The 21,124-nt window shown below is 49.8% G+C and overlaps 1 protein-coding gene across 19 annotated transcripts in view; it reads right to left on the reverse strand.

The window, feature by feature from the left end:
- Positions 1-21,124, reverse strand: part of DCTN1 (dynactin subunit 1) — a 69,354-nt gene that overhangs the window by 34,428 nt on the left and 13,802 nt on the right. For 10 of the 19 annotated variants that reach the window (XM_083757086.1, XM_083757085.1, XM_083757084.1 and 7 more), the window contains exons 2-4: positions 12,261-12,509; positions 9,207-9,285; positions 5,853-5,884 (exon numbers count right to left, since the gene is read on the reverse strand). In XM_083757086.1, coding sequence (XP_083613212.1) covers positions 5,853-5,884; positions 9,207-9,285; positions 12,261-12,488 — 339 coding nt within the window. In that variant the 5' untranslated portion in view covers positions 12,489-12,509. Of the gene's footprint in view, positions 1-1,938; positions 1,960-5,852; positions 5,885-9,206; positions 9,286-12,260; positions 12,510-21,124 lie in introns of all 19 variants that reach the window. The other 9 variants (XM_083757080.1, XM_083757094.1, XM_083757095.1 and 6 more) reach the window with 1 other exon arrangement.

Below are 21,124 nucleotides of genomic sequence, written 5' to 3' on the forward strand. Positions count from 1 at the left end.
CACGGCTGCTGGTTCTTGGCCAGGCCTGCTCACCCAGGATGCCAGCAGTGTGTCTTTGAGTTCAAGCTTTTCTGTGTCCTGCCAGAAACTAATAGGAGGGCAAGATGGATGGAAAGAAAGCAATCAACAGCAGCTGTGCTAGTACGGGAACCCCCAGCCAGGCCCACCCGGGCAAAAAGCAGCTGGAGGCACCCTTTCGAAGCCCACCAAGTATGTGACTTGGAGGTGAAGCTGGCGGGGGGCAAGGGAGCCCTGGAACAGCCTGGCTCAGGGGCCGCCAGCTGCCCAGCACCCAAGTCTTGGCTGATGTTATACTGATGCTTCTTGCTGGTTTTGTTCTTGTACGTTGTATAGCGCCTCGATATATTCTGATTAAAGTGTGGCTTATAAATATGTGAATTATGTAAAGCAGTCGTTCACAATTTGCTAATTACTGAGGACCCCCTATTTTTCAAAAGCCAAGCCATGAACGCCCTAATGTTGATAACTCTGCAAAGCAATTTTTTGAACAAAATGCAGGGTAGCCCCTCATAAGCAAAGGATTTCAGGTATACTAAAAAAAACAGATTAGGGCTGCCTGATATCTGGTTTTCAATACTGTGATCTAAAGGTAAAGGTAAAGGTACCCCTGCCCGTACGGGCCAGTCTTGCCAGACTCTGGGGTTGTGCGCCCATCTCACTCAAGAGGCCAGGGGCCAGCGCTGTCTGAAGACACTTCCGGGTCACGTGGCCAGCGTGACAAAGCTGCATCTGGCGAGCCAGAGCCGCACACGGAAACGCCGTTTACCTTCCCGCTGGTAAGCGGTCCCTATTTGTCTACTTGCACCCGGAGGTGCTTTCGAACTGCTAGGTTGGCAGGCGCTGGGACCGAGCAGCGGGAGCGCACCCCGCCGCAGGGATTCGAACCGCCGACCTTTCGATCGGCAAGTCCTAGGCGCTGAGGCTTTAACCCACAGCGCCACCCGTGTCCCTCATACTGTGATCTAACAGTGGCTAAACATTGTGATATTCCAATATATCACCATGTCTGAATTTGGAGGTCAGGCGTGGGGATGAGGGAAATCAGGCAGGTGGGGGGAGAGGAAGCGGAGTCACATTAAGTCGCCATTAGCAGAGCAGCCAGCAGTGGCAGCCAGAGAAGATGCACATCCACTGTGACTGCTGCTGCTGCTGCTTTCCTGATGAGAAAAGCTGCTCCGCCTCAGAGCCACGGTGCCTGGAGGTGAGGGCAATCAGGTGCCCTGCCTGGTCTCCCTCAGTGTGGGGGGAGGCGGCTCAGATCTGCAGCGCTATCGGCCGAGATCATCGTGCGACGTCAGCTGCCCTGCTCTCCCTTGGGTGAGGAGCAATGGACAGCGGTACCTCGGGTTACGTACTTAATTCATTCCGGAGGTCCGTACTTAACCTGAAACTGTTCTTAACCTGAAGCACCCCTTTAGCTCATGGGGCCTCCTGCTGCTGCCGCGCTGCCGGAGCACCATTTCCGTTCTCATCCTGAAGCAAAGTTCTTAACCTGAAGCACTATTTCTGGGTTAGTGGAGCCTGTAACCTGAAGCGTATGTAACCCGAGGTACCACTGCATTGCTGGGTACTGCCGGGTCAAAATCGTTATCGCGGTGTGATTTCAGAACCAATTTTGGCCAATGTATTGAAAAACCATACAGCGCTAAAACAGACCATTAAATTTGTGATATTACCATGCAAAAATGACCCTTAAAAAAGTTGATGGGGGGAGGCAAGGGATGGAGCCACGGACCCCTCATTGGGAGCCACTGATGCAAAGCACTCCAAGCCAATTCATCAGGCGCCAGCCAAGGGAGCGGACATGCAAGGAGGGCACATGCACTTGTGCACAACGGGGGGGGGGGGCACAGCAGCCCCTGCCGAAACGGTTTCATGCGCGGGTGGGACTCTGTCAAGAGAAAAAAGAGGCACCACCTTTTTAGGTTTCACTCCACGCTGCATGGAAAGAGGATAAAAGATTAGATGTTAGAAAGATACAGGCTGTTCTGCACCAAAGGCAAGTGGGGGCCAGACAGCAACCTGGTTGCTGCCACAGTGGGGAAAACCTCGCTCAGGGCAAGCGTCTCGGTTAGGCTCGGTTCAGCAGCACACACAACCCTCCTCCTCCTTCTCACAGCCTTGTTAGCCTCCAGGAGTTCAACCAACCAAGCTTGAGAAACGAGGAGGGGACTGGCCTTCCCCTCCTCGCACCCAGGTCCAGGGACACCTTGGGCTCCGGATGGAAGGTGGTTCACACAGAGGTGGGAGGGAAATTATATAATGCCACAACTCAGTCGTGGTGCTGATGCCTGGAAGCAGGACTTAACATTTCTATCCTGCCTTTCCATTAAAAGCAGGAAGGCAATAGGTGAAAAGTCTCAACAGCAGACCAAACACAGCACAGTCCGAACCATGTTGACTTTGAAGTAAGCAATATGGAATTCACAGAGGAAAGACTGATGAGCTTGCAAGCCCCTTGAGGACTGCAGCCAGTTTGCTTCATGGAACAATTCTTGTACAGAAGGGCCCCACCTCAAAAGGAGAACAGGGGTCTCCTCGCGGTCAGTTCCACTGGTATCAGTTTGGAAACCCCAGAGAAAATGGTTGGGACACCCTGAACAACTGTTGAGCAAAAGACCATTCCCTTCGAAGAAAGAAACCAATTTCAAAATGGCCTCTTCTTCAGCCATGATTATCTACAAACAGAGAACTATTTGCAAGTCACTGAGATGAACATGATACCACAATGCAATACGAGCAGATAATGTAGTCTGCATAACCCTCGGTGGAGATACTCTCGCCAAAGACCGCCCTTCCGCCCATTAGACAGCCAAGGACTCCCAAGATCTCCTGGCTCTGCTGACATCTAGTGGAGCAACAAACATCTCCTGCCCACAGCTCCCAAATTCAGCTTGGAACAAGGGATGCAGGCAGACGTCCTTCCGGAAAGGACAGAGGAAAGTGGCCCCGAGACTCAAGTTCCTCATTCTTCTTAGAAAGAAGCCATGGGCACAGCCTTAGACTCAGGACTGGGAAGCAAAAAGAAGTCAAGGGAGGAGGTGACTCTCCAAAACAGCAGAGGGTGGGCAAGTTTTATGGAAATGAGGATGGAGACGAAAGCACTGAGGCCACAGCTGGGAGGATGGAAGCCCAAGGTACGACCTGTTCCCTAATGAAGTTTGGAGCTGACATTATTAACATTTTTGGCAGCTGACGTTATTACCGTGCCCGTACCCTTCTATAAAGTTCGGGGCTTGTGGCTAAGAAAATGTCATTTAAGGGGACAGGATGAACTCTAGGACAGGACATAGTCCCCAGCTTGAGTCCCTGGGAGTATCTCCTGGTATAACTGGGAAAGAGCCTTCCACGCTGGGAGATCCTGGAGAGAGTAAGTCCCCTCTTCCTCACCTTTTCTCCAAACTAAAACGTGGTGGACGGATTTCATCAGGGGGCACAACCTGGCCAGAGTGGTGAGCAATGTTGGGGGCAGAGGTCTGGATGGAGCTGAGGTGGCCAAGCTGTGCTGGCAGGAGGCCAGCGAGGAAAAGGTTGCAGAAGCCAGGGGGAGAGACGGCACCAGAGTTTTCAGTGAGCGAGTGGAGAGGAGGGGTTGCATTTGATGATGGACTGAATAGGCAGAATAAATGAGAAAGAAATTAAGAAATAAAGCCAGTTGCAGATGAGATGGCAGCACTGTGAACGACAATGGAGAGTGAGCAGAGAGAGAGAAATGAGAAATCCAGGACGTTAATCACATTTATTTAACTATAGAAGCCCACAAGACTTTCGGTTGCATGTGAAAAGTTAGGGAGGGGGGCAGTCAACTAAGTTTTACTCAGGGTAGACCCACTGAAAATTAATGAGCATGACTAACTGAGGTCCTTTAATTTCAGTTGCTTGCATGTTAGGTTGGCTAACACAAGCTATTTTTGCGACTGCGGTGGGTATGTTAATGTTGGCGGACACATTAAGATTATTCCATAATGTTTGTTATTTAAAAAGACTGGTGAGCCTCAACTGGGCAACTTAGGCCAGCCACCCGGGTGGCAAATCCCAGCAGGCCATCTTCAAAATCGGAAAGGTAGGGACTGGAATGAGCATCTTCCTCCCCAATCCTCCCATCTCTTCCCACCCAATGTTTTAATAACTCAGAAACCAGGAAAGTGGGCACTGGAAGAAGAGCAGCCTCTGTTGTTGCTGCTGCCCAGCTGGTGCCGTGTGAGAAGCGCCTGCAAAGCCCACAACCACGAACCATCCGCTTCACGCTCCACGCTGCTGGCATCTCTTGGGGCAGGTGGTGCCTTGGGAAGCCCTTTGTTCACTGGGCACGGCGGCGCCCCCCCTTGCAAGGCCAGCAACAGGAAAAGCCACTCGTGCCCTTGCTCTAAAGAGCTGCCCAGAGGGTCTACGGCAGCCCAGAAAGGGTGGGGTCCAAATAATAAAATTACTATTATTCTTTATTTAAGAGAGCCTGGGAGTTCGGGGGGCAGCAGCGCCAATTCACGAGACACCCCCCTGCCTGCCTCCCCCCTGAGTCAGTCACTGCCCCCCCCCCGGCAGAGCTGCTCCTTTGGCATAACTCTGACCGCCACCTTGCCCCTATGCCTTCATCCTCATCCCTTGTTCCTGGGGCTCAGCAAGGTTTGTGGGGGATGGTGGTAATCTTCCCACTGAACCAGCACATAACATAGAAACTGAATGGGAAGGTTTGCAAAACTTAGGATGAAGCAAATGTTTGGCAACAGACACACTTCTGCCCCACATGAAGGGGAACCCAAGGAAAGGCATCACCAGCCAGCTAACTGCATATGTCCTCTCCATCGGCCTAGAGGAGAGGCAAACAAGGGGCTGGACTTGGGCACTTCTGATCCCCCCAGAGCGCAGGATCATGAGCGACATGAGTCAGCACTAGCTCACACCACCACAGCTCTTGGGTCCGTATCTCTGACTGCAGGCTGCTGTGTTCCACTGTGGCCATGAGAGCATCCTGGAGGAAAAGGAACCAGGACCTCCCTTGCAGCTGCAAATGCCATGTGCTCCCTGACCCATCGTTTGGAACCAGCAACTCAGCACGCAGCTTGAACCCACCTCGGACGGAGTCATTTGATCAGCCAACGTGGCAGTTGAGATGGGCGCATGGTTCTGTGTTGAAGCCGGGACAACACCGCCACTCCCTGATCATGCAAGCCAGCTCATCCCTCTGGCTTGGGCCAAGGTGTGATACTAGAGGGTGCAGCCTGTAACATCTTCCCAGCAAGGCGCCTGGCCTGCAAACTGCACGAGCAGCTCCAAGTCCAGGGGTCAGAACTAAGAAGCACGCCTAGGCCTTTTGTGACCCAGAGTGTGAGGAAGCCAGGAAACCCGGTGGCTGTGAGAGACCCCTCAATTCAGTGCACATGCAACAAATAAGCAAACCTCTGGACACGCAGCGTCACAAGCTTTGGCGCCCCTGGCCGACAGAGCTGGCTTGCTCCAGCAGACACCCATTTCAGTCAGCGGTTGCAGGACTTTGCGCTCCCATCCTCTTCTTTTTCGTTCATAAAGCAATTGCTGCCTTTGCAACGGGTGTGATGTGTGCTCTGAGTCCTCCATCCCAGCCCCGCCCTTGCGCACATTGAGAGCTAAGCCACAAAACATTCAAGCAGAGCATACGTCTGTCATGTATGACCCAGGGGAGAGTCCTGCACTGGAGGGGGATGGACCAGGCGGCCCTCAAGATCCATTCCAACAACAGTTCTATAATTCTATGAAGTCTCAAGCGTCTGGGCAAAATCCCCCCCCCCCTTCAAACCAAAAGATAGACGTGGATGGAATGAACTGTTCACCCATCCCAAGAACAAAGTACTCACCAGCTTGCTGGCTTTGGGACCTTCCGAAGAATCTGGAGGAGACGAGAAAAGGAAAAGAAGCAAAGCACTCAGAAGAGACTCTGGAAAGTGGATTACTCTCCCCGCACCTGTCAAGGCAGCAGCAGCAGCAGGTTCCTAAGGGAGGATCTGGATTCCTGAATTTCACCAGGAAGGCAGCTCCCATTTTATACCCTTCAGCTCATTTGTGAGGCAGAGGGGAAAACTCAGGTTCCAAGCACATGCAGACCAGGGTCCACTGAGGCAATGAAGTTAATAATAATAATAATAATAATAATAATAGGTTAAGGTAAAGGGACCCCTGACTGTTAGGTCCAGTCGTGGCCGACTCTGGGGTTGCGGCGCTCATCTCACTTTATTGGCCGAGGGAGCCGGTGTACAGCTTCCGGATCATGTGGCCAGCAAGACTAAGCCGCTTCTGGCGAACCAGAGCAGCACATGGAAACGCCGTTTACCTTCCCGCCAGAGTGGTACCTATTTATCTACTTGCACTTGACGTGCTTTCAAACTGCTAGGATGGCAGGAGATGGGACCGAGCAGCGGGAGCTCACCCCATCACGGGGATTCAAACCGCCGACCTTCTGATTGGCAAGTCCTAGGCTCTGTGGTTTAACCCACAGCGCCACCTGCGTCCCTAATAATAACACTGGTCAACAACAAATTTGTTGTCTGGGTTTTTTCAGTTGATTTAGGACAAATCTGATGTGCTGAATCCAAAAATCACATTGGTTTTGCTCAATCAGGTCAAGTTTTTGAGCTATGGCCACATGTCATTTTTTTACGTTTTTGTTCACATGTACGCTTGTGTGGAGCATTTTAGAAGAAATTGGTGGGGGTAAAATGCCATGTTGAATAATTGTTTTGATTGGAAATTATTATTTTAATGACAAGAAGTATTCAGGTCCGATAGTTCTGGGTGATTATGTCGAAAAGGGATAAGTTGTTGAAGGACATGAAGACAAAGAAGTGGTTCTTGAAGATGATGCTCCACATCCATTTTCCCAAAAGGAGTTGAATGATCTAGTTCGCGACCTCAACTTGTCAAAGGACTCTGTCAAACTGTTGGCATCCAGATTGAAGGAAAAAAACCTCCTCTCTGACAGTGCTCGCATCAACTTCTTCCGCAACAGGCATCAAGAGTACCTCCGTTTTTTCTCGGAAGAGAAGGACTTGGTGTACTGTGCAGATATTGTGCAGCTTCTGCTCAAGCTTGGAGTGCCACAGTACGAACCCAAAGATTGGAGACTATTCATTGACAGCAGCAAGTGATCACTGAAATGTGTTCTGCTACACAACGGCAACCAGTTTGCCTCTATACCCCTGGCTCACTCGAGTACACTGAAGGAGAACTATGAAGCGGTGAAGTATGTGCTGGAGAAAATTGGTTATGATCAGCATAAGTGGTTTATTTGTGTTGACCTGGAGATGGTGAACTTTTTGTTGGGACAACAGTCTGGTTTCACCAAGTACCCATGTTTTCTGTGCATGTGGGATAGTAGGGACCGTGCTCAGCATTACACGAAGAAGGACTGGCCTGTGCGGAAGGAATTGGTGCCTTGCAGAAAAAAGGAACCCTCTGGTGGACAGAGACAGAATACTCTTCCCATCGCTGCACATCAAGCTCGGCTTAATCAAGCAGTTCACCAAGGCTCTGGACAAGGATGGTGACTGCTTCACTTACTTGTGCCAGGCTTTTCCAGGATTGACCATGGAGAAGTTGAAAGCTGGCATCTTTGACGGTCCTCAGATCCGTCAGCTCATCAGAGATCCAGAGTTCGGAAACTCAATGAACGAAGTGGAACTGGAAGCGTGGAAGGCATTTGTTCTGGTCGTGAATAACTTTCCTGGCAACAATCAGGCCAGAAACTACGCAGAACTTGTCAACAACATGCTGACTGCTTTCAGAAGCCTGAGCTGCAACATGAGCGTCAAGATGCACTACCTATTTTCGCATATGGACCGGTTTCCTGAGAAACAGGAAACAGCAGGGGGAGAGATTCCATCAGGACATGAAAGAGATGGAGACCAGGTATCAGGGTTGCTGGGACGCAGTCATGATGGCTGACTACTGTTGGACTCTGAAGAGAGACCTCCCTGCCGCTGAGTTCCAAGAAACGGAAGTTCAAGCCCTGAAGTTTGAAAATGGTGAAGCAACATGCAATTTACGTGTACTTACCTTTATCAATGCCCACCATTCAGTATGAAGTAATTGATGTTTCTATCAGGTAATCAATATATGTTGTTGGAAAAACATTTTCTTCTCTTAAAAACATATTTAGGATGATATGTGCTGTCAAAAATCAGCTGATAATGCCACAAAAATGTAATCGATTTTGTCACAAGATCTGATTTTTTTCAAATCAACACAGCACAAAAACCTGACCTGATGGAGAGAAACGGATGCCATTTCCTGATTCAGCAGTGCAAAAATACCCTAAATCAGTTGTAGAAATCTAGACAACATTCAAAAAGTAAAAAAATGTTGCCCAGTGTAATAGCTGCTATTAAACTTAGTGAATCCCACAATAATTAATAAAGGACACCCAGCATCCTTCACATGGTTTGCGATGCTCTCTCTCTGCACAGCAATGAACCTGGCAAGTCCCCTTTCATTCCTGATATCGTCCTGTAGTTAATGCGTATCGGTCATTTGCCACTTGTCTTTACTGGATGTGTTCTGTGATACCGGTTGATACCTCCCAGGGAGAGAGGGGTAGAGGGCACTGCAAATCTCAGACCAATTGACCCAGCATGGGACACACCAGCCCATGTCCCTCCAGGGTTATAGGGAGCTCTGAGCTCTGCTGTAGCCTGAATGCTAAGGAAGCCAGAGGCTCCTGAAAAAGAGAGAGAGAGCTACAGCCAAGCCGAGCCCAGCACGTCCTTTCCATCTGTTTCACGCCTGCACCAAACGTTGCAGCAGCCACCAGTTTCCATGGAAACCCTCTGGCAAAAAGCCATGCTGCTCAGAGTTCCACGGAGAAAACATTAAGGCCAAGTCCAGAAACCTTGACGCTTCTCACCTGCCGGCCTCACTCTTGCATCCCAACCTTATAAGACTACCCCGGCCACTTCCTGCATCCTATGCCCTGGTCCTTAAGCCAGACAATCGTCACCTCCCTTCTCTGCCTGGTGAAGCCGGCTGCTTTCTCCTTCCCCTCTCATCTCCACCTGCCTATCTGGCTTCACTGACCCTACGGGATCCTCTCTCCACACTCTCCTTAAGCTGCCTGCTCTTCAAATTCAGCTGCCAGAGTAAAATCCTGCTTGCAAAATCCTGCTTGTCCCTACTATATTTACATGAACAGGCTAGTCAAGGATCAGTGGAGTCCCTACCTCTCTTAGGGACCTTCGAAGCGGAAGACTCCGGCGTCTCCGGGGACGTTGTTTCTGTGCCATCGTCAAAAACCTGGATCTGATCAGATTTAACATTTTATATAAATTATTTATTGAAATACTGTTAGGTCACATTTCAGGGTAAGCAGATTCAGCGAGGCAGCTTACAATATATTAAATGCAAAGTGACAAACATAAAATAAAATCAAAACGCTGGTTTTAAAACATGGATTGGAAGCAGATAAAATCATATCATTACAGCTCAGGTTAAAATAATTGCAACAGCAGCATCCTAAATCCATTAAAAAAGGAAGTTGAATTGGATGGTTTGTCAAAAACCAGAACTGACAGGACCTCTCACACTTCAGTAAGTGAAGAGTTTTATTGATTTTTATTTGAAGATTTATTTGAAGTCTTTAAGAGTAAATAACCTCAAGGTGGCGCCTAATATAAAAACACTAATAATACACACAGATATATTAGCACAGCTCAAACAAGCAAATAGCTGAGCATTACATAAATACCACCGGTACTAAGAGCATCAAAGCCCAAAAAGTAAACCCCTTTGAAACAAAGCCAGCAAGAAACACTGGTTTTTGAGATCTTTCTGAAAAGCCTGCAGTGCTGCTGCCACAAGGTTCTGGTCCCTAAGATGTGTGGGTTCAAATCTAGTTATGGACTTGGTAAGTGGCCCCCTGGAACCCAGTTGCTGCTTTCTAAAACAAAACCAATATGCCTGGGTTTTATAGACATGCTCTTGGTCAGAAGATCTAAGTTCAGTTGGGGTTCTTCATCTAAAACACACACACCCTTTAGCACCCCAGAACTGCCTGTGGAAAAAGGCTTGAGAATAAAATAGCCACCATGCCTGATGCAATAGCGCAGCTCCCCCATCTCTCGGGGCCCCCTGTCTACTGGCAGCAGAGAGGAAACACCTTCCAATTTATACCCATTGCTTCCCTCTTCCTGGGCTGCTGAAAGATTTTAACAGTCTTCCATGCCCAGTGGCTCCCTGCCCTGCATGTACATCAAGCATACATGACCTGTAGCCCAGTTTAGGGAAGCTTTTAATGTTTGATGTATTACTGTATTTTAATATTTGGTTGGAAGCCGCCCAGAGTGGCTGGGGAAGCCCGGCCAGATGGGCGGGGTATAAGTAATAAATGATGATGATGATGACTGGTGGATTCTCTTCCCTCGGTCAACACCAGAACCACTCCAGAATTTTACAGGTATAAGAATGGGAATTATTCCTTCTGAAATTTCTCCTCTACCGAGCCCTGAATCTTATAAGTAAGTTTAGGATTTCCCTTTAAGACTGTCTGGTATACTCTTTAGGGAGCAAACTCTTGTGGTTGGTTTTCCCTTTCTACTGCTACATATCTGACTTTCCCTTATCCCTAGTCTTAATAGTTTGGAACTCTGGGTTTGGCTATATAATTTGGGCATCGCAAAGATTCTCCCTCTGTGTGCCAGGCAGCTTTTTTTCTGTGCTGGCAACACCCTTTGAGCAAGGGGAGTGGAAGGGGAAAAACTCCCTCCGTGATTACTGGGGAGTGAGCTGGCCATTTCCCCAAGCTGAATATTAACCCACCGCTCTTGGGAGACCCACTCATTCAGGAGCAAAGGGGCATAGAGAGGCGGAGGCAGCAATGAGGAAGGGGAAGGGTTTCAGGCTGGCCCCTCTCTTGGTTCAACCTGCTAGTGCTGACCCCCTCCTGCAAGTGAAACAAGGGTAGAGAAGGGGGTCCTTATCCAAGGACTGAAGACCTTGGATAAGTCATGTAGTTCAGCCCTGCACATTGGGGTAACTCCCTCCTTCCATCTCTTGCCAAAACACACAGAGCAGGGAACACCGCAAAGGCCAACTGCCGCCAACTGCCCCAGCCTTCCTGTTCACCCTCACTGGTTAATTCGTGCCCCAGAGCATGTGCAGATTATGTCACATGAGACAGCTTCCAAACAGATACCCAGCATGTGGTTCACCCTGCGGAACCTGTCAACTTGACCACTAACTGGGGCATGGAGGAATGCGAAGGAGAGAGCAGCCCAAGCTGGCCAGAGCCACATCTTTCTGCCTCTTCGCTTCCCATCACCAAGAAGAAGCTGGACCTGAAGCAGCAGCAGCAACCAGCTCCCACTGCCAACAAGATTGCCATAGCAACAGATCTGTCAAGCAGCACCAGAAAATTCAGGGAGGAAATGAGAGAGAGGAAGCCCAGCAGCCAAGCCTCCTCCAGAAGGAAGGCCCACCTGCTCCAGGCAGAGGGTTTGGGCACAACTAAGGGCAGGAGAGCAGGAGCCTCAAGGAGACCATCTTCTGCACAACCCACACCGAAATGGGCACGAGCTGCAATGGGGGGATTGGGCCCCACATCACTTGCCATCTGGGTTTCTCTGCTCAAGCACGAAACTATCTTGGGCTACCAGGACTGAAGTCAACCAGGACCAGACGGCACAGGGACAGAATCCTTAAGACATAAGCCAAGGCCAGCCGAAGAACAGAGGAGCCAGGTTACCTCAAGCTCCCTAACTACAACCCCCCCCCACCCCCCTATCTGACCTGTGGGGGCATCAGGACTTTGCAGCAAGTGCCATGGGGATGCCCCACTCTGCTCACTTCCTCGTGAGGAAGGAAGGGCATGCGTGACAGAGCCAGCAGAATTAATCTGAGCTTGAAAAGCACATGGCGTTAAAATAGACGGGAAGAATAACATTACTCTAAGTTCTGCTCTATATAACCACCCTTAGTGCCTCAGGACCAAGGGGGCAGTGAGTGGGGTGGGAAGGGGTGGGCTTCAGAGGCTTTGTGGGCACCAAGGGAAGACCTGAAGGGCACCAAGTTGGTGCCTCCTATTTTAGGAGACTCACAAGGGCACCAGAAAGGGTAAAACCACAGCTGATGCTTGGAAACGGCTGGTGCACCTTACGGGGGGGGGGGGGGGGAGAGACACTCTCCCTATGAAGGGTGTTGAGCAGAACTTCTTTCCTGACCGACACAAGCACTGACTGATATCGGTAACACCCAGCCTTGCCGCTCAGGAGGAAGCTTACCTGCGATTGTCGCACAAAGATGCCGTGGTTCTCCTCGCAGGTGAAGTACTTTCTGCCCTGCACCATGCCATCGTTCTTGCCTTTTGCTTCGTCCAGGATGACGCCCACCCACTTCCCGGTGGCAAAGAGTGTGGCGCCCACATAGGCCACCGTCCCACGGTACCCTTTCCCGATGACCTCCACCCGAGAGCCCACTTTCAGGGGCTTGCCGCTCACTTCCACACTCATCCTGGCGCTGGCGCTCGACGCCTGGGGAAAGAAACAGGGAGAAGCCAAGGGTCAGTTGACAACCGCAGCGAGGCTCTTCTAGGCAAATCTGGACCCAAGCATTGTTCAGTGCCACAAAGGAGAAATCCTCCTCCTCTCTACACACGCGAAGACACGGCGGCGTTGAACAAAGGAGGCTGGTCACAGAGTTTCTTCATAGATTTGAAATAAACGCTGAAGAGGGCAAAGGGCTGCTTAGTGGATCCTCTTACAGTAGGACAAAAACAAGGGAGATGAGCTGCTGGAAAACAGATCCAGACAAATATGGGATGTGGGATGTGCTGCAAAGGGGAGCTGCACAATCTGGCTCTTGCTGGCTTTCAAGAGAAGACTGCATAGGACTATGATGCAAGGGCGTGGACCCTCTTCCCCCCATATTTTTTCTTTAAAAGCCTCAAGTAGAAGGGGGCCTGCCACATGAGTCTGCTGAATGCTTCTGGTTCTATGGAAGGTGACTGACTGGAGGCCCAAAGGAAACCCAGAGGAGTTAAATGGAGGCACTTGCAAGAATCTTTTCCAAGCCCCTTCAAATCGCTTCCAACTTCTGCCAGAGCAAAATGAAGATGGGAAGGGGCCTCTCAGCAACGCATGGTCCTTTCGAAATGCACCAAGCGGCAGCGTGTGGGCCAGTCCCTCTCTCTTTGGGAACCAGAGCATTCCAAGAACTGCTGCAAGCCACCCTCTCTCTGGGCTGCAGCGCTTACATATTTCAGAAAATTTATACACCGCTTGATGGGAGAAAACCTCAAAGCAGCTTACAAAAAAGAGAAAACAATGAAATCATCAATAAAGAAATTTAAAATCTACAATATAAGGCTTGACTAAACAAAAATGTTTTCAGCAGGTGCTGAAAAGAGAACAGCAAAGGTGCCCTCCTGATATCAACAGGCAGGGAGTTCCAAAGTGCAGGTGCTGCCACACTAAGAGATCCATTTCCTACAACCGTGGAATGGGCATTATGTGGCACCGATAACAGTGCCAGTTCCGCAGATCAAAGCAGTTGAGTTGGCATATATAGGGGCCAAGGTGATCTTGCAGGTAAACTGGTCCCAAATTGTTAAGGGCTTTATATACAAATAGAAACACCCCGAACTGGCCCGGGAGGAAACTGGCAACCAATCTCTTGCCTTTTAAGTCTTTCTGCCACCTGAAGAACATCCTTCTCCTCCTCCAGTAATGCTACCTGCAGGATGAGAAGTGGCCCCTCCAGGCAAAAAGGCTCAGTCTGGGATATGAAAGGCTGGTGGTTTGAGCATCCATAAAAAGGAAAGGCTCTGCGGATCAGTCTTTAAGAGACCAAGTGCCTGAATCTGTGTCTTCCTCCCCCTCCTGCTGGGAAACATCTACAGCTTTGGCTATCCATCAGTACTGTTCTGAAGTCTAGACTATGTGCAACCAACCTGTTTTGCCAGCATGGAACCCTATTGGGGATGGTGTGTTCTGAAGAGGGAACTATCACCTGCGGCACCGCCCCACGGAGCAGACTAGCAGCACACAGCCAGGAATCCCACGGCTTGACATCTGGGCGCAGATCTTGTAACAGCCTCACTCCCTTCCCAGTCCACTCCCCTTGTATATTACAGTGGACCCTCAGGTTGCAAACATGATCCGTGCAGAATGCACATTCACAACCCGCAGCGTTCGCAACCTGAGTCTGCACATTCCAGTACTTCCGGGTTTCGGCGGTCCGTAACTCAAAAAAACACAACCTGAAGTGGCTGTAACCTGAGGTATGATTCTTCCCAGAATCACAGGAAGGTGTTTTGTTCTAATGCATGCAGTGTGTGGTTACCGCAGCTCAACAAATCCACTGGAAAAACTGCCATAGGACCAGCCCTGAATCCACACGCCAGAACAACCCACAGAGATAGCTCAGCTACCGAGAACAGAGCTGACCTGTCCTTGCACATCTATTCCACAACTATTGCCTCTGCAACTGCAATTCTAGTCATATACCGTTGCTCAGCTTGCTGGCCAAGGCTCGGTGGCCCAGCCTGCCCAATTCTATACAAGAGTGCCATGGTCACATTGCACTTGGAAAAGATGCCAGAGATCCTGGGCCAACAGTTTGAAGTATTGCACCTAGGACTCTTCATGAAGCACCAAAATGCAAGCTGCAGTTTTTGCAACAGACATGGAAACGGACATGTGAAGTCAGCCAGTCAGGGCTGTGATGGGAAGCAGCAGGCCAAGTGCCCTGTTTGCCTGTTAAGGAAGGCCTGGTCTCCTTCCCAGAACAGCACAGTTTCACCTCCAATAGGGCACCTCTGACAAGACGCAGGCTTTCTGGTTTGTCTCCCTTCCTAGGAAAACTGCTGATGGGTTAAATTCACAGTCGGCCTGAGAAATGCAGGGGCAGACCTAAGGCACCAGGAGGCTTCCGGCACAAAATGGGAGCAATGCAAGGACAGCACCCAAACGATGGAAAACAAGACCAAGTGAAGGCGGGCTTTTAAAAAAACCTCTTCACAGATGAGTAAGAATTTTATGCTTTTTAAGGGTGGGTTGCAGAAAAGAGAACACTACTTACAGAACGTTTTGGAAGACGATGCGTGTAAAATAACAAACTTGGTGGGGAGGGGAAACTTGTTGAAACTTGTTTTAAAAATGCAGCAATGCAGCTGCCATGTTAAAGGCTCACTTCCAAACTACAGGTTCGTGAGCTGAAAGCTTGAAAAAGTAAGAAATTAGTCCACTTAAAATCAATAACTACTTTCCCGAGGCAGACAGCTGCAGACACCCAGCACATGCCCCACAGCAGACCCCAAGAGGGGAGGGACACAGTTGTTCTCCCTCCTTAAAATAAAGGACGGGGGGGGGGGGTTCTGCAGAGTGATGGGCATGGCAGCAGCTTGGCTAAGGTGGGAATTCAATTGCACCAGGGCAGGGAGACATGCTCTTCCCACCAGGAAGTGATGGAAGGCACACTTAAAGGATTAAATGCTGGGCAGGAGAAAGAAAAAGCCACCCTCTCTTTACAGGCTCAAACAAAGAGGAGAGAAGGGCATCTCTTGCCTTTTAAGTGAATTCTAATAATAAATAATAATAATAATAATAATTTATTATTTATTATTTATACCCCGCCCATCTGGCAGGGCTTCCCCAGCCACTCTGGACGGCTTCCAAAAAATATTAAAATACTGTAATACATCAAACATTAAAAGCTTCCCTAAAGAGGGCTGCCTTCAGATGTCTTCTAAAAGTCTGGTGGTTGTTGTTCTCTTTGACATCTGGTGGGAGGGTGTTCCACAGGGCGGGCGCCACCACCGAGAAGGCCCTCTGCCTGGTTCCCTGTAACTTGGCTTCTTGCAGTGAGGGAACCGCCAGAAGGCCCTTAGGAGATGGACCCCGGTGTCCGGCCCTCAGCGCTGGACCTCAGCATCCAGGCTGAACGATGGGGGTGGAGATGCTCCTTCAGGTCTACTGGGCCTTTGAGGCCGTTTAGGGCTTTAAAGGTCAGCACCAACACTTTGAATTGTGTTCTCTGCTCACCAGGAGGACACTTAGTTCCAGGGCACGCAGCACCACCTGTACCAGAATTGTTTTAAGACGCTGTTATTGTTTTATCTTTTGGGCTTGCCGCTGTGGGCTCCTTTGGGAGAAGCTTGGAATATACATTTATTTATTTTATTTAACAAAGCTGCTTGATTGAAAGAAAACCACAAATATGAAATAAAACATTGAAACCATCTGTAAAAACAGTCTATTCCAAAGAAGATTGAAATTCATCAGTAGCTAAAAAGAGATTAAATACATGTCATAACAGCAGCACCGCCAGCCCCCTGGGCGTTCTAGCCAAGGAATGCCATCGTCCCTGCAGCCGAGTGAGTGAGATGCCATTGGTCCCTTTACTATCGGCTGTGGGCAAGGCATCCTTCGCCTGAGATTCCTCAAGAAGTTATGTATCTGGCTATGGTGACACATACATGCCTTAGTTGCCTCGTGGCTGATCTACCGCAGTGTTCTTCCTGCCTGGGGCTGCTTTTGAGAAGGGTCTGTAAACTTCAGCTTCTCCAGGATGCTATGGCAAAGCTTTCTGTTTTGGGGAGCATCTCACTCTCTGACCAAACAGCCTCGCTGGCTTCCTTCTGGTTTCCAGGCCCAATTCAACGAATCTGCTTGGAACCAGGATGCTGCTTTCACTCTTCTGTGCTCTTTAAGCTCTTCCCACCAATGGGTGAGCTGTGTTTGGTTGAGACGCTGAAGAGGTCCTGTGCTATGGAACTGTTCCCACGGAGGCCTGTCCTGATGCTTCTCCATCGCAGGAGCAGGAATTCAGCCGGGCAAGCTGCTAAGTTTTAATTTCCCTGGCGTTTTAGTCTTCACTGCTTTGTCCTCCGTATTTGCCATGAATTATTACAAGAAAGAAGATTCTGGCTTAACATCGGGAAGAACTTTCTGATCTGACAGTATTAGCTCTTCGTCAGTGGTACAGACTCCCTCAGAAGGTGGTATGGACTCTCCTTCCTTGGAAAGTTTTAAGCAGAGGCTGGATGGCCATCTGTCACGGATGGTTTAGTTGCTATTCTTGCATTGCAGGGGGTCGGACTAGATGACCCCTGGGGTGCCTTCCAGCACTACAGTTCTATGGTAACTGTATTTTATTACAAGCCCCCTTGAGGATTTTAAATTGAAAAGTAATTCATAACAAAATGAGCAATACATTTTGGCAGAATACAGCTCAGGAGACAAACAAAAGTAAAATAACCGAGCTCTGCAGAAGCAGCTGTGCCTGTGAGAAACAGGAGCCAGCCAGCAAACTATGGCTGCTGCTGCTGCTTCCGCCAGTGGGCTGTGGGGCTCCTGGAATAACAGGGAGCAGCTTCTGCCCGATGGGGTCAGGGGAGGATCCTGAAGAGCAGCTTTTGCAGCTCTCTCACAAGGATGCCTTTTACTCCACCAGCCACTAGGAGCACCAGAAAACAAGCAAGTTCCAGAAAGGAGGATAATCCAGAAGGAAGGAGGAAAACCAAGAGAGCGGGGCTTGCTAGAGAGAAAAACCCTCAAGGCAGCCCAGCAAAGGCGAGTGCAAGGCGAGGAGAGACAGAAGAAGCCCACTTCCACATTCAGACGGACAAAATGATTTGGACCTCCTCGGGGAATATTATTCAGGTATCATTTTGGATGAGGCGATCCTAGCATCTGCCCAACTTGAAGAGATGTGTGGTAGGGTGAACAAGCTGTCAGACTCCATCAGCATGTCTAAAGATGCCCCAGAAATTACGCAGGTGTATTAGGAGGCCAGGCACCATGAACTGCACAGGAGGTAGGGAACTCAATTCGGGAACCCACATTAATGTGTCTAGAGAAAACACAAGGATGCCACAAAGCACGTGGCAGTGGATACAATAAGGTGCCCTCCAGCAGTGGGAATGAGAGAGGGGTTCAACAGAACTGCCAATCACAGGACCTGCCCCCTACCACAGAATCAGAGCAGCGTCCCTCAGATGAGACAGAGAACCCGTCACTAGCCTGCCTGTTCACAGCAGGGTGGGTGGAATTTAGAAGAGAACAGCCAGGACCCCAGCTTGGGCTCTAGGTCCCCTCTGCCTGGCAAGTTACACTCATGTTTTCAAGGAACAGAGTCTTCTCACTGGTTGCCCTGGTTTAAAGGAATGAGCTCCTGGAGGAGGTATGTTCAGGGCTCTCCCTCCTGGGCTTTTTAGGCACCTCTCTCGGGCTCACTTGTTCACAACAGCCTTTGGGCAGATGGCAGAAAGCTATTTTATTTTTACAACCCATCATTAATAAACAGGACATTGCAAGCACTATAGGTACAACTGCAATAATAAGCTATATTTAAAGCAGCATGATTAACAGAAAATCATGATAATCTCTCAAAGGAAAACATGACAAATGAAAATCAGGTACAAAAATACAATAGAAACTCCATATATAAAGATCGTTAACGAAAGAAATTCAGTACAACCTAAGTTGCACCAACAGCTCCTTTCCCCCCAAAAGTCCCCTATAACATGTTTTATGCTGCCATACTTGCTATTTAACTTTCAGAGGGATTTAAGCTTCTTGCATTTTTAATATAAACGTTTAATCTCACCCTAGCCTTTTCCACAAGTGTTCAAGGCAACTGAACCCTTGTGAAAAAGACAGAAAGTCCTTATATAAATACATAAAAATGAGTGAGACTCCCGTGTCGCTCTGTGAAACTGAAATCTGGAAGATTCTGACCTTCTCTTGGCAAAATCCTGATGCCTGACTCACAGCGAGTGCCTGTCCTTGGCTGCAGGCGCTCCCTGCCTTCTCCACTTCAGAGCGGGGTTCACTCTCTAGGGCTGTCAATGCAGACACTTCCCCCAACATGCAAATCACATTAGTATTTCTGAAACACGCAGGCTCCAGCCTCTGCCACTAAAGTTCATTCTCACGGAAGACTGTGAAAAATAACCAATTGAGCATCGCCTGCTTTGCTTGAAGGTAACGTGCTGTAGCTGCCTCCTTGGTTCATTATCACCGGCTTCCTTCTTCCTCACTCCCAGAAACTGGAGTTAGTTTCTGACACCACAACAGCTCAAACACCAAGGAGAAGGCTATTTGAGGCCTCCTCCAAGAGTCTCTTTGAAGCACAAATCCATGGTCTGAGGAAGGCCTTCAGCCCCACAGCCTGCCCTGCCACCCACCCACCCCTCCAACAAGAAGAGCCAAGGATGCAGGATTCAAAGCATCTCCCGCCTCTAATTTAAGTCATGGGCAGACTCATCTGGAAGGAGGAGGAGAAGCAGCCGAGCTCCCTTTGCACTAAGCCTCATTATCAACAGCCATGTAATACCAGAGAGCTGCCATCTTCCCTCCTCACCAAAGGAGGAGATTACTCAAGGATTAATAACTGACTTGTCACCCAGTGACAGAATGGGGGTGGCTGCTGTCTCATCAAAGGCGGCACAGATGATCTGTTGCTCTCAAACAAAAAAGTGAACCAGCCAGAGCTGGTGTCTGTCTGGTAGGAGCCCTCACTCTGCTCAAGAACCAGGCTGCCCCTGACATGCGCTTGGCCTGGGTTTTAGAAAAGGGGAGCAAGGCAGTGTGAAAGGACGGACAAGGTGATGGGCGCAGGGAGGCTCCAAGGAGCTCAAGAGCAGAACAAAGGGTGCCCAGCCCTCCAGGGAGGAGCGCAAAACTGAAAGCCCACAGGAAAACTATTTTCCATGTCAGCCAAAGAATGCAGAAGAGCCAGAAAGTCTAAACTGCCTGCCCCCCACCCCAATGTCCCAAAGTGCAGGCACCAATCCTGGTACAACTTACTAAACCAGGGAGCTGGTGCAGCTCTGTGGAGAAGGAAACAGCAGCTGCTGCTGCTGCTGCTGCAGACCACTCGAGCCAACAAGCCAAGCCACATTCTACAACCACTAGCAAGGCACGTTCAATGCAAGACCAACATAGGGTACTGAGTCAGGTCTCGTGTCCATTGAGTTCAGCACCATCTGCACGGAATGACAAAAGCTCTCCAGGATCTCAGGCAGGAGTCTGGGAATGCTGGGGATTGATCCCTGGACCCCTGCACTCAAACATATGTTCTAGCACTGCGCTAAGACCCTTCCCCAACCAGCCGGCATCAAATCCTGCAGATGCTTAAGAGGGGACCACCGTGGCAAGGCATGGAACACGCAAGTGAAGGCTTTTCCTTTTAATAGGCCCACAATGGGCCTTGTCTCTGGCAAGAGACTGACCCAGTTTGGGTTTATGGGGGCAGGAGAGGATTCCAAACCCGGAAGACTATAAAAATCACAGCCCAGGCAGCTGATACAGAGGCTGTGCTTGAAAGAACACAACAGCACCCTCAGTGCATCAGACCCAGAGGCCTCCTGACCGACTGCCCTGCTCAAGAGGCAGCCAACATGAAACTTCAGTCCCTGCCACCCCCTTTCAGAGATGGAAGAGGAAGGACAGAGGAAGGCAAAGAACAAACCCCTGCAGAACCACAAGCTCACTTCTCAGACACCAGAGCCTGGAGGGGAAACATTTTGCACTCCCGACTGTCAGCTGAGCGCCAAAGACAATGCCTTCCACCCACTTTGGGGCCTCCACGGAAACTAGCCAGGGTAACTGCAGAGGAGCCGAAGGACAGAGTGGCCTGGCCACCAGTGAAGGGCCACAGCTGAAAGGCTGAACATCTGTCTTGCATGCAGGACATCCAAGGCTCAATCTCCAAAGGCATCTCTCTGGGTAGGGCTGGAAAGGCTCCCTGCCTGAAACCCTGGAGAGCCCCTGCTGCCAGTCGGTGCTGCCCGTACTGGGGCTGATGGACCAACGGTTGGACTTGGTATAAGGTAGTTTCCTATGTTGCAACAAAGAACCAACGAGAAGCAGTGGCAAGAAAGGCCTCCCTGGGAATTGGACATGCTTCCTTCCAGGGGAGCCACAGACGGCCTCCTCTCCTTCCAGGGCTTGCAAAGGTGAAGGAAGACGCAAAGGTGGCCACTCAGCACTCCCAAAGCACCTTAAGCAACACCAGGCTCTCGGCCCAGCAGCAAGGATGCTCAAACGCACGGCCTGAGCAGCCCCACATCTTGTGTGTCACCTCAGCCCTCCCTGGGGGTCGGGCAGGGTGGGTACAGAAAGAGAACAAGAACAAAATGACA

The sequence above is a fragment of the Podarcis gaigeae genome (genome assembly GCF_964106915.1).
Source record: "Podarcis gaigeae genome assembly, chromosome: 9".
Classification (NCBI taxonomy): domain Eukaryota; kingdom Metazoa; phylum Chordata; class Lepidosauria; order Squamata; family Lacertidae; genus Podarcis; species Podarcis gaigeae.